General features: G+C 42.2%; 1 protein-coding gene across 1 annotated transcript in view; it reads right to left on the reverse strand.

Moving 5' to 3' along the window:
- Nucleotides 1-599: 599 nt before the first annotated feature.
- atrnl1b (attractin-like 1b) overlaps nucleotides 600-16,170 on the reverse strand; it is a 681,061-nt gene continuing 665,490 nt past the window's right edge. Inside the window, exon 29 of the mRNA XM_078413453.1 lies at nucleotides 600-2,373. Within this exon, the coding sequence (XP_078269579.1) occupies nucleotides 2,249-2,373 (125 nt within the window). The 3' untranslated portion in view covers nucleotides 600-2,248. The remainder of the gene's footprint in view (nucleotides 2,374-16,170) is intronic.

The raw sequence follows: 16,170 nt of genomic DNA on the forward strand, positions 1-16,170 counted from the left end.
TTTGATCAGCAGATGTTCCTGTCTGGCGCAAATATGAACGCCAAATGTTAAGACGATTCATGTTTTCCATTATGTCGGTTGCTTGTGGAGTGCAGATTTTAGATCATCTTCACTTGTTGAAATTTCTCCTCAGTGAAGCCAGGCCTCACCTTTTGAACTAAACCTTCAATGTTACCTTCTGAGAGGAGTTTACCCCCACTTCCTCCCACCCACCCCTCTGCAAACCACCTGAAGAGATTCAATCTGTGCAACAGATTTTTGTTATGGTTATATAATTACACTATTTCTGTTGAATTGTTCCTCGACTAGGACTACCCTGAAAACAAGCAAGTTGCTGTGTATTGGTCAGAATCAATTTTCTTTGCAATGTGCAATTTCGCATTAGCTATGTGTGAGATGAGTTTGGTAACATTGTTCAAGGTACAATATTAAATCAAATTTCAAAGTGTAAAACATTGATCCACATTCTCCAACAATTTCTATTTTGTCATTTCATGGACACATTCAGCTTTATTTCTTTTAACATCCCTGGGGCCAAGACAATTGGAAAAAAAATATGAAAAAAAACATGTAACATTACAAGGTAAAGAATTTCTCCATGATACAGGAAAGAAAGTTGAAAAAAAATAATTTTAGATTTTTTTTTATTATGTTGAAGCTTCAAAATTGTTTTACATCAGTCCAGATTAACACAGAACATACGTGAGCTGTTCCTTAATGATATAAATCTAAACATTTCAGTGTAAAATACTTCTTTGTGCGTTCACCTGACTGATGCTGTCAGATGTGTATTTACAGATGTGGCAAATTTACAAATTAATGAATTAGGTGGCAAGACACAAATCAGTAAAGAAAACAAAATCACAGAACTCCTATGAGACCTGAACAGAGTGGAGCTTTCATCTGTCCTTAATATACCATGACTTAAAAGTGGTTCCATTGCAGGTTAGAACTAAAATCCCACAGATCAGTGCAATTCAACACAAATGTTACATGAAAAGAACCTTTTCTATTGATGTAGCGTGGGTAGTCCAAGATCATTGACTACTATAATTCTGCTAAATTTACCTGAAATATGAAAATCAGAACAGATATTTTGTAGAATGGATTGTTCCAGTTGTATGAGAAACGAATAATTTCCTCCCTGAAAGAAAATACAACAATTCTGCAGAAGTTATTGCCTAGTGAAATTGTAATGTAATAAAATCAGTTATCTAAACCACATAGGAACTGAAAAACAGACCACCGATTCACTTGCTTCTTCTACCCTGTGTCCTTCATTTCTTTGCTATCATGCCAATCAATGTTTATCAAAGTTACTTACATGATGAAGACTGAAAGCGACTGCACAATTTGTTTCCCAGGCTTGGATGCATTTTGTTTTCTTCGGTAAAAGACAGTTGTTGGTCAACTTACCACCAAAAAGGAAATGCACAATGGAAATGTGAAGAAAATGTAGTTATGTACAGTTTTCCCTTAGATGATTGCAATAAATAATATATTTTTTTACAAATGCTCTCCTGATTCAAAATGATGAGAGCAGTAAAATACATTAATGCATTCTCTAAGAATGTAAACGCAGAATCCAGGAATATCATAAATCGCAACAGATGTATATTTTGTTCATATGATTAACATACAATGGATTTTTAATTATTGATTCAGCACCACTGTAACATGCAAGTAACCATGAATCAAACTGCACACTACAGAATTATTCCATGACCTCTTCAGAATGAAAATAATTGGAAACTTCAGGGACAGTAACAAATGCATCAATATTTATGCCTTTCTTTCTTCCCCCTTCACATTTACCAAAGTTGCACTACTGCATATTTCAAAAACATTCATTCTTCTGTTAACACATTTGCATTAATACTTTAACATCCTTAAATATTGATAGTTATTCAAACCACAATCAATTGCCATCAGCATGTGGCTAAAATGAAAATAACATCTGTGGTCATTTAACATATCTAATTTTATTTCCGCAATCATATTTACAAACATGATTAATGGTGTGAAAATGCAATAAATCAAACCGACAGTGTGGAAGACAAGTGTGACCTCTATCCACCAGTACAGGACCCATCATTGACTTCATATGAAGACGACAGGGCACATTTTCTAATAATGTTCTTATCTTGTCGCCTCTTGAAAAAACTGAGGCTGTTGGGTGGCTTTAAATCAAAGCCATATCAAAAAGGAAAACGGTTGAAAGAATAAACAAGTGCAGTTTTTAATGTTTTTATACACAAGTTCCTTGATGTGTTGGAGGGAGCTGCTTTCTGTTCCGAACTGCGGAAGTCTTCTCTTTGCACTCACTCGGCTTTTGTTGTGAAATATCTATAAGTGCACTGGCTATTGCAAGACCTGCAAACACAAAAATGAGAAATGATTGAATTGGAGTTCTATTAAGCTCCACTACATTCTACATAGGCTCCACTACTCTGCATAATACCACAGTGAAAAGACCATCCACTCCGACTTCGATAAAGTGTGTTCCGTATGGTGACGCTGTTTGATTTCCATTAAATCGGGTCACTACTGAAGATCATTTTTCAGAATGTCATACAAATCACCTTATGAAATCCATTTATTGCGTTCTCTGGTCCAGCACTGTTCCCAGTTATCAAAGCAATCGACTTAAGTGAGCAACCATTTATTACTCAAATCTGAGTTCTAAAGGGACGTCATTAACTGTGCCAAGACGATTCACAGAAGCACTGGTCAGACAAAATGTAAATGAAGATCAAGTTTAAGTCTTCCATCTAATACATGGTTTCAAGTGAGCATTTCAGCTATATATCTGAAAGGCACCTAATTTTATCAATTATTTTGGAATGCTTTGAAGTATTTTAGTTACTACTTTTGAGAGAGGTCAAAAAGATACTTTAAATTCAGAAGTGAATTTGATGATGCAGAGATTAGAACATTTGGTTATTTGAGCATGTGTTAGCACATGGGTTACAGAATACTTCTCTAAATTTAGTTCTGCGGTACTTTACTTGATATAACGTGGCTTAACATTTGTTTCAGAAACTTTATTTTGAAATAAGCTAGCCATTAGATTGAAGCTCTGGATCAAAGCATATTTTCACATGGTTAATTTTCTTTAATGTGAGATGAATACCAAGCAATAAAATAATTCCTCTTATCTTTCATGTATATACACAGAAGTAGTCACTTTTTATATTGTACAGGTTTGCTGTTTATCTTAGTTAACTACAAAAGGACCTGTGCAACTATATATAATCATGATTAACATTCTCTAAATCTTGATATAAATATGGAATCCAGCAGATACAATATAAATAATTTTAATAGATTCATTAAACCATCATACAACCATGAATAGCATGATGCTATAACCTCCAAACTATAATCATAGCAGAAAGCATGATACCTAACAATACAGTGATCAATGAGGAACCTGGGGAAAAAATATATAGTATTGATAATTTCACATTTTCATACAAGATCATCTAACTACCATCCGTTGACATTCAATTTGCTTTGGCTTGAACAATTATGGGCTGGTATACCTTGTATAACTTATGATTCACTGTACATATATTTGTTGATTTGTTGCATTTTATGTGCTGGTAGTGCTACAGTAAGAATTTTGAGATCTGGTGCACATGGCAACTAAACAGTCAACACCCCCAATATCAATATATATATAAACATAGCACAAAAAGTAAGGAAATTTGTGTTTGGTAGATTATTTCTTTGTTGTAACAATGCTTCTTGGCAATAAATCTTATACCGTTGGAAAGCCTGTTTATTTCCCTTTTAAATGGTGCCACATTTGTAAGGGACATGCATTTGTGGGATGAGCAGCAGAGCTGAGTATGTGGGTTGCGCCCATGAAAAATCTGCCAAATCTTCTCTGCCAATGCCAAACCGCTTATTCTGCCATTGACTCTTGTTTGGTGTTGTTTGGTGGATTGGATGATTGAAGTCTGAAGAAACAAGACATATTGGCAATTTAACAATTTATTCATTTAATAAACAGGAGCCTCAGTAGCGTGTGGAAGAACCATACACAGCCACAACAGCCTGGCACCTCCTCCTCATGCTGGTCACCAGCCTGGTCACACACTGTTGTGGGATGGCATACCATTCTTCAACCAGCATTTGTCGCAAGTCAGCCAACGTGGTTGTGTTGGTCACTCTGGCACGAACAGCACGCCCAAGCTGATCCCACAAGTGTTCAATGGGGTTGAGGTCAGGACTGCTGGAAGGCCATTCCATCCTCTCCACTCCCAAATTCTGGAGGTAGTCTCTGAGAAACCCTGCTCTGTGGGGGCGAGCATTGTCATCTTGGAGGATAGAGTTCGGTCCCAGACTGTGGAGATATGGGATTGCCACTGGTTGCAGAATCTCATCTCGATATCTCTGCATTGAGATTGCCTCCAATGATGACAAGCCTCGTTTTTCCAGTGAGGGAGATGCCGCCCCACACCATCACACTGCCTCCACCAAAAGATGTTACTCTATCGGTGCAGCAATCAGCATAGCGTTCTCCGCGTCTTCTCCACACTTTGACCCTATGATCCAACTGCCGTAGGCAGAATCTGGACTCATCGCTGAACATAACGTTCCTCCACATGTTCAGGTTCCAGTGCACGTGTTGCCGACACCAGCGCAAACGGGCCTGACGGTGAAAGGCAGTCATGGCAGGCCTCCTGGCAGCCCTATGAGACCGGAGATCGGCTGCGTGCAGTCTGTTCCGAATTGTCTGGGCAGAGAGCCGTCGGCCATATCGTCCTGCAAACCTTGACTGCAAATCTGTAGAAGACAGCCTACGGTTCCTAAGTGCTGACAGGGTGAGGAAACGGTCTTCTTCGGGTGTCGTCTTCTTGGGATGCCCACTTCGCGGCCTGTCTCTGACATCCCCCGTTATATGGAACTTGGCCTTCACTTTGGAGATGGTACTAGGGCTCACTCCAAATAATGCCGCAACTTGGTTTTGCAGAACACCAGCTTGAAGTTGCCCTATCCAGATCAGTCAAACGTGGCATGCCGATTCTTGGAGCAGACACATACTGACCACTGTAGCAGGGCCCATGCTCACAGATGCTGTCAATCAGGTGCCAATCAGGCACCTGATTGTCAGCACCTGGGGGTACCAGAAGCTCAAAACAAGAGTCAATAGCAACAGCAGAATAAGCTGTTTGGCATTGGCAGAGAAGATTTGGCAAATTTCTCATGGGCGCAACCCATATACTCAGCTCTGCTGCTCATCCCACAAATGCATGTTCCTTACAAATGTGGCACCATTTAAAAGGGAAATAAACAGGCTTTCCAACGGTATAAGATTTATTGCCAAGAAGCATTGTTACAACAAAGAAATAATCTACCAAACACAAATTTCCTTACTTTTTGTGCTATGTTTATATATATATGAAAATAACTGCAGATGCTGGTACAAATCGAAGGTATTTATTCATAAAGTGCTGGAGTAACTCAGCAGGTCGGGCAGCATCTCGGGAGAGAAGGAATGGATGATGTTTCGGGTCGAGACCCTTCTTCAGACCCCCAATATCAATGTCTTAATGTCATCACAGACCAGACATTTAACACAACTTGTCACAAGAACAGTGGGTTAACATAGCTGATTGTGCAGTGTGTGACTCATGTCTTAATTCCCAAAGATGTTTGATCATCATAACACAAAAGGCAAGAGATCGACGGGCAATAAATGACAATCTTGCTCATATCTTGGGAAAATCTCTATATTACTTTAGTTTGCCTGCATTGGGAGTATTACATGCAGTTCTGGTTGCCCCATTACAGGAAGAATGTGGATGGTATGGGGAGGGTGCAGAAGATGTTTACCAGAATGTTGCTTGGATTTGGGGGGTATTAGCTACAAGGAGAGGTTTGACAAACTTGGATTGTTTTCTCTGAAACACTGGAGGTTGAGGGGAGATGTGATAGAAGTATATAAAATTATGAGAGGAATAGATTGGGTAGTCAGTCAGAACTTTTTTCCTAGGCTGGAATTGTCAACAAATCGAGGGCATAGTAGGAGGTAGGAGGGGCAATGTTTAATGAAATTTTGCGGGCCAAGCTTTCTTTTTACACCGAGTGGGTGGAGAGGGTGCCTGGAACAAGCTGCTTTAGAGACAGATATGATAGCTGCTTTAATTTTTTTTTAAATAGGCACATGGAAATGCGGGGAATGAAGGAAGTATGAATTGAGATTAATTTATCTTGGCATCATGTTCAGCACAGGCATTGCAGGCTGAAGGGCCCGTACTTGTGCTGTGCTTTTCTATGTCCTGTGAGTAAAAAAAGGCAAGTTCATCAGATAGAACAATTTTTGGACAGGCTGAAAACCTGAAGGACATTAATCCAAAAAGAGATGTAGTGAAATGAAAGAGTGTGTGTGTGCGTGTGTATATATATATACACACACAATGATGAATATTGACTAATTTTGTTTTCTGTATAATTTTGTCCAAACAATAATGGATTTGGATAAATTTCTGAAGAGTTACTAAGTGTCCACCAGGGAAAGAGAGCGAAAGTACAATATCTGTACCAACTGCACGCATTAGTTAAACCAAAATTGGAAGTTCTTTACACTTGGTGATACATTAGAACCCATTAATGTCGGAGATTTATCTTTTAAAGAAATGAAGAAACTACACAAGGAATTTCTCTTTCAGTTTAATTATTATAAGATTTATCTGTATATTTGTAGAAAGCATGCGAACGAGGCATTGGATTCTGGAGTACGATATCTATAATGTTAATTTTAAGGCTGAGCGACACGTATCTCATTCAATAAATGTCAGTCAGTGGAAACATGGCAATAGAGGTGGTCCAATTAGCCCCTCAAACCATTCCAGCCATTCAAAACAATCATGGCTAATCTATGGACTTACTCAATATACCTACCGCCTCACCATAAACCTTGGATTGATAAAAAGCTACAAACTTCAAATTTAATGTAACGTTTGTTCTGGCATTATTTAGCATCTGTTGTGGAGGAAGTGAGGCAGGATGTGTGGTCATGGTTCAGTAAAGCCTACATTTCTGATCAAGGGTCTCAAGATTTGAAACATCAACGTTTTCTTTTCTCTAGTGAAGCTGGCTTACTTCCTGATTGTTTCTCCCATTTTCCGGCCTTTAATGTGCTGACTCACTTCAATTTTCTTACAACACCATCACAATGTAGGACCAGGCCTTTAATTAGATGCAGAGACAATTTTGTGAGATCATCGCCTGGTTTATGAAGACAAGGCAGAAGGTAAAGTATAAAAAGAATCCTGCCGACTTCAGAACGCAAACTACTGCAGGAACTCAGTGGGTTATACAATGTTTTGTGTTGGGATCTTTCTTGAGTTTCAAATTTGAAGGAGGACCCTGACTTCAACAATCATCTGTCCGTTCCCTCCACAGATGCTGCCTGAACCGCTGAGTTCCTCCAGTACTTTGTGTATTACTGAAATTGTCTCGCCTACAATTCCTTATGTCTCCTTCTCTCGTCAGCCTGTCAAGCTCTGTTACTTTCTACCATTTTTTAAGATATCACATGTACAAGTATCACATGTAAGCCTGTCACATGTAAGCAGGGAAACCTGGTGTGCCACTGGGTATCAATATTCCCTTTTTCCAAAGGTTCATTTCATGATACTGGCCCTGCAGCAAGAGGTAAAGTAAACTACCTTTATAACCATGTACCTGTACTATGAACGTATACACAAAATGCTGGAGTAACTCAGCGGGTCTGGGGAGAGAAGGAATGGGTGACGTTTCAGGTCGAGATCCTTCTTCAGACTGAAACCTCACCATTAGTCAGTCTGAAGAAGGGTCTCGATCCGAAACATCACCCCTTCCTTCTCTCCCGAGATGCTGCCTGACCCGCTGAGTTACTCGAGCATTTTGTGTCTACATTCAATTTAAACCAGTATCTGAAGTTTTTTTTTCCTACCTGTACTATGATATCTCTTCCAGTTCATTATGGCACTCCAATAATGATAATGAGCATGATAATGAGGTGCGATAAGAAATAAAACACAATGAGTGGAACTGGGACTTCCACACACAAGAGAGAATGTCACACTGGAAATGCCTCTATCATTGCATTTGTAGTGCAGCTGTATAAATCTTGCATTCGGTGTCGATGAAAGCAGAGACCATAGGAAAGGTTGGGCAACAACATCATGAAGGGCAAAGAGCAGTGCAAAGGATTGTAGCAATAATGTTAAATGTATAATTATGTGGTTATATATTGTTCTGACCATTTAGGTATAGACCCAAAGGATATGTTGTCTATTCCTATCAAGACATCTTCTCAGGGCTGCAGAGGAACATGAAGTGAGAGGGGAAAAATTCAATTATCATTCCCCATGCAGGAACATATGACATAGGTTGGATGAAGAAGGAGGTCCCACTGAAGGAATATGAATGGTTAGAGACCAATGTAAGACGCCAAATTGTAAAAGTGATAATCAGGTCGGGCAAAGCAGGTCGGACAAAGCAGCAGCAAGAACGACCATTGGCTGGACTTGGTGAGTCTTGAGTGCAGGTTTAAAAAGAGGGCAAACAGCAGGTTAGCAGTCTTTGAGTGCAGGTTGGGCAAAGCAGTAGCGAGAACGACCGTTGGCTGGACTTGGTGAGTCACAGGTAGAGCCGGTATAAAAAGGGTGCAAACGGCACTTTAGCAGTCTTTGTGTGGAGGTCGGGCAAAGCACATACCTTCAATCTCATCAGAGAAAGGAAGGTCAGGAGTGAGTGCGGGGATTGGCTGAACAATTAGATTGGAAGATTAGTAAATTGGACAATTAGTCAATTTAGCATCTGATGTAAGCAAGGCTTGCTCAAGGGGTGCAGCCCGGCGAGTAAAGTGCCCGGCGAGTAAAGTGCCCGGCGAGTAAAGTGCCCGGCGAGTAAAGTGCCCGGCGAGTAAAGTGCCCGGCGAGTAAAGTGCCCGGCGAGTAAAGTGCCCGGCGAGTAATGTGCCCGGCGAGTAAAGTGCCCGGCGAGTAAAGTGCCCGGCGAGTAAAGTGCCCGGCGAGTAAAGTGCCCGGCGAGTAAAGTGCCCGGCGAGTAAAGTGCCCGGCGAGTAAAGTGCCCGGCGAGTAAAGTGCCCGGCGAGTAAAGTGCCCGGCGAGTAAAGTGCCCGGCGAGTAAAGTGCCCGGCGAGTAAAGTGCCCGGCGAGTAAAGTGCGAGTCTTTGGCTGCGAGTCTTCGGCGAGTCGGCTGAGGGAGGACGCCACACCAAACGCTGGAGAGGGAGGGACGAAAGAAGGAAATGCCAAGCAAGCTGATTGAGTGTGATGCTTGCAGGATGTGGGAGGTCAAGGACACTGCTGGTGCCTCTGACTGCGACAAGTGTGACAAGTGTATCCAGGTACAGCTCCTGAAGGACCGTGTTGGGGAACTGGAGAAGCAAGTGGATGACCTCAGGTTCGTCCGAGAAACTGATTCGTTCCTCGACAAGTCCTACAGTGAGATTGTTACACCAAAGGTACTGGAAGAGAGAAGGTGGGTGACGGTGAGAAAGGGAAGGAAACATGGAGTGCAAAGGTCCCCGGGTGTTGTACCTCTTGAGAACAGGTTCACCCACTTGGAAGCTGTCGGGGAAGAAGATGTTGCCACACTGAGCGGCAGACTGGCTTGCGAAGCAAGAAGTGCTGTTGAGCCAAAACCAAAGAGGCCGACATCAGGCAACACCGTGGTAGTAGGAGACTCCATTGTGAGAGGTACGGACAGGGGTTTCTGCGGCAACAGACGGGATTCGAGGATGGTGTGCTGCCTCCCTGGTGCCAGGATCCAGGATGTCACGGACAGAGTGCAGGAAATCCTCAAGGGCGAAGGTGAACAGCCGGAAGTGGTAGTGCATGTTGGCACAAACGATGTCGGAAAGAAGGGGATGAATATTCTGCAGCGTGACTTTAGAGAGCTCGGAAAAATGCTGAAAAGCAGGACCTCCAAGGTGGCTATCTCCGGTTTGCTTCCAGTTCCTCGTGCTGGCGAGAGCAGGAACAGGGAGATACAGAACCTGAATGTGTGGCTGAGGAAATGGTGCAGGGGGCAGGGATTTAGATTCTTAGATCACTGGGATCTGTTTTGGGGTAAGGGGGATTTGTACAAAAGGGACGGATTGCACCTGAACGGGTGGGGGACCAGCATTCTGGCGGGCAGGTTTGCCATTGCTACACGGGTGGTTTTAAACTAAATAAGGGAGGGGGGGTGTCAAATGGGATAGTCAAGGATGGAGTTAAAGGGAAAGAGAGTAAAGGGATAGTTAATGACCCCAGAATTAACGGGAAGGAAAGCTCACAAAGGGATAGGAGAGTATGGCCAAGTGCAATAGGGATCGATGTGAAGGGTGAGATGAGTAAGGAATTAAAAGTACTGTATATGAATGCACTAAGTATAAGAAGTAAAGTAGATGAGCTTGAGGCTCAGTTAAAAGTTGGTAGATATGACATTGTGGGGATTACAGAGTCGTGGCTGCAGGAGGATCGGGCCTGCGAACTTAATATTCAGGGTTATACATCCTATAGAAAGGACAGGCAGGTGGGCAGAGGCGGTGGGGTAGCTCTGCTGGTGAGGGATGAAATTCAGTCCCTTGCGAGGAAAGACATAGGGACTGACAAAGTGGAGTCACTGTGGATTGAGTTGAGGAATTGTAAAGGCAAGAAGACACTAATTGGTGTTATCTACAGACCCCCAAATAGTAGCCCGGATGTAGGGTGTAAGATGCAACGGGAGTTAAAACTGGCATATAAGAAAGGTAATGCCACTGTGGTGATGGGCAATTTCAATATGCAGGTAGACTGGGAAAATCAGGTTGGTTCTGGACCCCAAGAAAGAGGGTTTATAGAGTGCCACCGAGATGGATTCTTAGAGCAGCTTGTAATGGAGCCTACCAGAGAAAAGGCAAATCTGGATTTAGTGTTGTCCAATGAACCAGATTTGATAAGAGAACTCGAGGTAAAGGAACCGCTTGGAGGTAATGATCATAATATGATTAGTTTTAATCTGCAATTTGAGAAGGAGAAGGTTAAATCGGAAGTGTCAGTGTTGCAGTTGAACAAAGGGGACTATGAAGGCATGAGAGAGGAGCTGACCAAGGTAGACTGGAAAGGGATCCTAGCAGAATTGACCGTGGAACAGCAATGGCAGGAATTTCTGAACATAATCCGGAAGACGCAGGATAATTTGATTCCAAAAAGGAAGAAAGATTCTAAGGGTTGTAGGAGGCAACCGTGGCTGACAAGGAGAGTTAGGGATGGAATAAAACTAAAAGAAAAGATGTATAACACAGCAAAGAGTAGCCAGAAGCCAGAGGATTGGGTAACTTTTATAGGACAACAGAAGGTAACAAAACGGGCAATACGGGCTGAAAAGATGAAGTACGAGGGGAAGCTGGCCAAGAATATAAAGAAGGAGAAAAAGAGTAGCAAAGTCAAATGTGGGTCCCTTGAAGGTAGACAAGGGTGAAATTATTATGGGTAACAAGGAAATGGCAGAAGAGTTGAACAGGTACTTTGGATCTGTCTTCACTAAAGAAGACACAAACAATCTCCCAGATGTACTGGAGGACAGAGGATCTCGGGGGGTAGAGGAACTGAAAGAAATTTTCATTAGGCGAGAAATAGTATTGGGTAGACTAATGGGACTGAAGGATGATAAATCCCCTGGGCCTGATGGTCTGCATCCCAGGGTACTCAAGGAGGTGACTCTCGAAATAGTGGACGCATTGGTGATCATTTTCCAATGTTCAATAGATTCAGGAGCAGTTCCTGTGGATTGGAGGATAGCTAATGTTATCCCACTTTTCAAGAAAGGAGCGAGAGAGAAAACGGGGAATTACAGACCAGTTAGCCTGACTTCGGTGGTGGGAAAGATGCTGGAGTCAATTATTAAAGAGGTAATAACGATGCATTTGGATAGCAGTAAAAGGATAAGTCCAAGTCAGCATGGATTTATGAAAGGGAAATCATGCTTGACTAATCTTCTGGAATTTTTTTGAGGATGTGACAAGTGAAATGGATGAAGGGGAGCCAGTGGATGTAGTGTATCTAGACTTCCAGAAAGCCTTTGATAAGGTCCCGCACAGGAGATTGGTGACCAAAATTAGAGCACATGGTATTGGGGGTAGGGTGTTGACATGGATAGAAAATTGGTTGGCAGACAGGAAGCAAAGAGTAGGAGTAAACGGGTCCTTTTCAGAATGGCAGGCAGTGGCGAGTGGAGTGCCGCAAAGGCTCGGTGTTGGGGCCGCAACTATTTACCATATATATTAATGATTTGGAAGAGGGAATTAGAAGCAACACAAGCAAGTTTGCGGATGACACAAAGCTGGGTGGCAGTGTAAACTGTGAAGAGGATGTTAGGAGGTTGCAGGGTGACCTGGACAGGTTGAGTGAGTGGGCAGATGCATGGCAGATGCAGTAAAATATAGATAAATGTGAGGTTATCCACTTTGGCGGCAGAAACAAGGAGGCAGATTATTATCTAAATGGAAGGTTAGGTAAGGGGGAGGTGCAGCGAGACCTGGGTGTCATTGTACACCAGTCACTGAAAGTTGGCTTGCAGGTACAGCAGGCAGGAAAGAAAGCAAATGGAATGTTGGCCTTCATAACGAGAGGATTTCAGTATAGGAGTAAAGAGGTTCTTCTGCAGTTGTATAGGGCCCTGGTAAGACCACATCTGGAGTATTGTGTACAGTTTTGGTCTCCTAATTTGAGGAAGGGCATCCTTGTAATTGAGGCAGTGCAGCGTAGGTTCACGAGATTGATTCCTGGGATGGCGGGACTGACATATGAGGAAAGATTGAAAAGACTAGGCTTGTATTCACTGGAGTTTAGAAGGATGAGAGGGGATCTTATCGAAACATATAAAATTATAAAAGGACTGGACAAGCTCGATGCAGGAAAAATGTTCCCAATGTTGGGCGAGTCCAGCACCAGGGGCCACAGTCTTAGAATAAAGGGGAGGCCATTTAAAACTGAGGTGAGAAAAAACTTTTCACCCAGAGAGTTGTGAATTTGTGGAATTCTCTGCCACAGAGGGCAGTGGAAGCCAAATCGCTGGATGGATTTAAGAGAGAGTTGGATAGAGGCTAGTGGAATCAAGGGATATGGGGAGAAGGCAGGCACGGGGTACTGATTGGGGACGATCAGCCATGATCACAATGAATGGTGGTGCTGGCTCGAAGGGCCGAATGGCCTCCTCCTGTACCTATTTTCTATGTTTCTATCCAATTACCAGTTGAGACATGGGCAAATTAGCATTGAATCAATGAAGTCAGTCAGATGATTGAAAACCTCAAACAAAAATGGTGTAAGGAAATGAGTTTCAATTCATGAGGCACTGGTAACTGTACTAGGCAAAAATAAGTACTTAAATCAGCCTGGGACAAATTATCTAAGGGCGTAGATTAGATTTTAATGGAAATAGTCAGGAGAGGGTTCTGGTGAGATGAAATTTAGAAAGTAAAGTGAGAGGATAAGATAGCACGGCATCAGTTGTGATAACCAGTCTGTCAGGAAGAGACAGAGCATAAGTACATCTCCAACTAGAGTCAGTACATAAATATAAAATTCTTGCAAGGCTTGACAGCGTCAAACTGCAATTTAATTCCTCAAGGTGGTGGCGATGGACGGAGGAAAGGAATGATATCGATGAGCGAGCTGGAAGCTCATTTCCGCATCCTCAGAGGCCAGGTCGACCCCTGCAACTCCAACCCAGTGCTGCTGCCAGGACAAAGGGCCTTCATGGTCAAGTTAAGACTCTTTCGTTCTTGAACCTGAAAAGGTAGAAGATAGTGCTGGAAACGTGCATACACTAGTGAACTGCCCCAGTGTAATCTACTACATTTCCACTCTTATGTTTAAGTATGATTTTTGCCTCTATATAGTAAAACTGTTACTGAACTGTTTTCAAAAAAGGAACGTCACTATACCTAGGTACATGTTACAATAAAGGCCCATTGCACGTTTTCAGATATAAAGAGGATCAAGTAATATGCAGGAAAGAGGCTGAGCTAAAAGATCAATCATGATCATATTGAGAGTTGGAGTAGATTCTGGGGGACGATACTCCTACTCTTATTTTGACTTCTGAGATACCTTAACTTTTTTTCAGATCATTCTCTCCAATCTTTGGCTGAGGCAATATAAGAAGGAAGGTGTAATATATTTTTGAAATGTCACTGAATGTCAGAGCGATTTTAAGCTGTTAAAAATCTAACTCACTGCTTTTACAACCAGACATGCTGGGTGCTTTGTTTTCTCAACTCTCATTGCCTCGAGGGTTGATTTGGAGACTTCGATTCCTCATTCGGCTGGAAATCCTGCTCCATTGATACATATCTTACAAGCGCTGAGCAAGCTTTGGGACTGCAAGTTCCTCTCTCAGGGTACATCCACATCATTGACGGGCATGAGGGGTGCACAGCCAACGATTCAGGGAGGTGTGCCTGAGCTCCACCGCAAAATGAGTAAGGAGACCAAGCAAGTACCTTTACTCATCTGTCGTAATACCTGCCCCATTTCCTCACTTGTTATGGTAGAGCACCAACTCATTTCCTAATCTTTATCTATAGGTAGGAACCAGTGTTTGGAAATTCCAGTGGAGCAGTTAGAACGTCATAATCAATAATTTTTTGAGATGGATTATAGACGGCATGGCATTCCATTTTATTGTACCAGACTTGCTGCCCCAAGTCTGCCTCCCAGGATCATTGGCTGTGGTCCCAACACAACCATGGGTCTTATCACCTGCCGCACAAATATTAGATCTCTGTGCACATATCATTCCCTTGCAATCTTTGCCAGGAACGACAGAGATCAAATTACTATTTCAAGAATGGAAAGTATAATAAGTGAAACTCTATGTGTAGAATCATATTGATCTTCAAGTTCAGTGGAGCAGAAAGGAACAATGTTAGTTTGCCCTTAATTCCCTGTGGATTTTCCCTTTCAAATACTATTACAGTCAGCCTAATTCTTCTAGGTTAGGTTGATCAATCAGAGAAACACATCCACATGCAGAATTGAACAGGAGGCTATCCCATCCACACAATGGTCGTCTCTGTTTATCCATTAGTCACCCGGGACAGGAAGGTTCCAGGGTTAATCGATACTATATTCCAACCTAGCTGATCTCAACAAAAACAACTTCAATTGCACAGCACCTTCAAAGCAGCAAAACATCCAAAGCATTTTCACAGGAACCATTATCAAAGAAGAATCGATTAGTTTACTTTAGAGACCAGCGTGGAGACAAGCCATTTGGCCCACCGAGTCAGTGCTGGCCATTATCACCCTTACACTAGTTTGATCCTACACTTTAGGGAGAATTTACAGAAGCCAATTAACCTACTAACCAGTACATCTTTGGAATGTGGAAGCTTCTGGAGCAAACCCAAGTGGTCATAGGGAGAAAGTACAAATTCCATACAGACGACACCCATTGTCAGGATCAAACCCAAGTCTCTGGTACTGTAAGGCAGCAGAGCTCCACTGCTGCACCACTGTGCCACCCCAATTGATGTTAAGCAAATAAGAAAATCTAAGGCAGTTGATCAGAAGCTCCAAGGGCCTGCTAGGATCTCAAGAAATATTTTAAAGGTACAAAGAGAATGCACAGAGTGAATCTCAGACTTCCACCAATGGCAGTACCATGCAAGCAGATAGAAAATGTCCATATTTAAATAAGCCCCATATCTCAGATGTTAAAAATTGGAAAGGAGACAGAGGAATTTGAAAACAATGAAAACTAAAACCATTGTTTTGAGAAAAAACAAATGTGGGTCAGCAGGCAGAATGGTTTAGCAGTTCATAGCTGTGTTGTTCAAAAAGCCATGGCTTTGAAAGGAAACTACAATCCCCATTATGCACTGTTATCACGAAAGATGGAAAATACAAAACTGTAATGGCCGTTCAGTCAGCTGCAAAGGAATATGCTTGCAAAAGACATAGGAGCAGCATTAGGCCATTCAGCTAATTGAATTTATCCTGCCATTCAATCATGACTGATCTATTTTTCCCTCTCAACCCAATTCTCCTGCCTTCTCCTCGCAACCTTTGATGACTTTCCTAATCAAGAACCTATCAATCTCCGCTTTAAAAATACCCAATGTCTTGGTTTCCACAGCCACCTGTGGCAATGAATTCCACTGTTTCACCACCCTCT

Source organism: Rhinoraja longicauda, chromosome 16, assembly GCF_053455715.1.
Source record: "Rhinoraja longicauda isolate Sanriku21f chromosome 16, sRhiLon1.1, whole genome shotgun sequence".
Taxonomy (NCBI): Eukaryota; Metazoa; Chordata; class Chondrichthyes; order Rajiformes; family Arhynchobatidae; genus Rhinoraja; species Rhinoraja longicauda.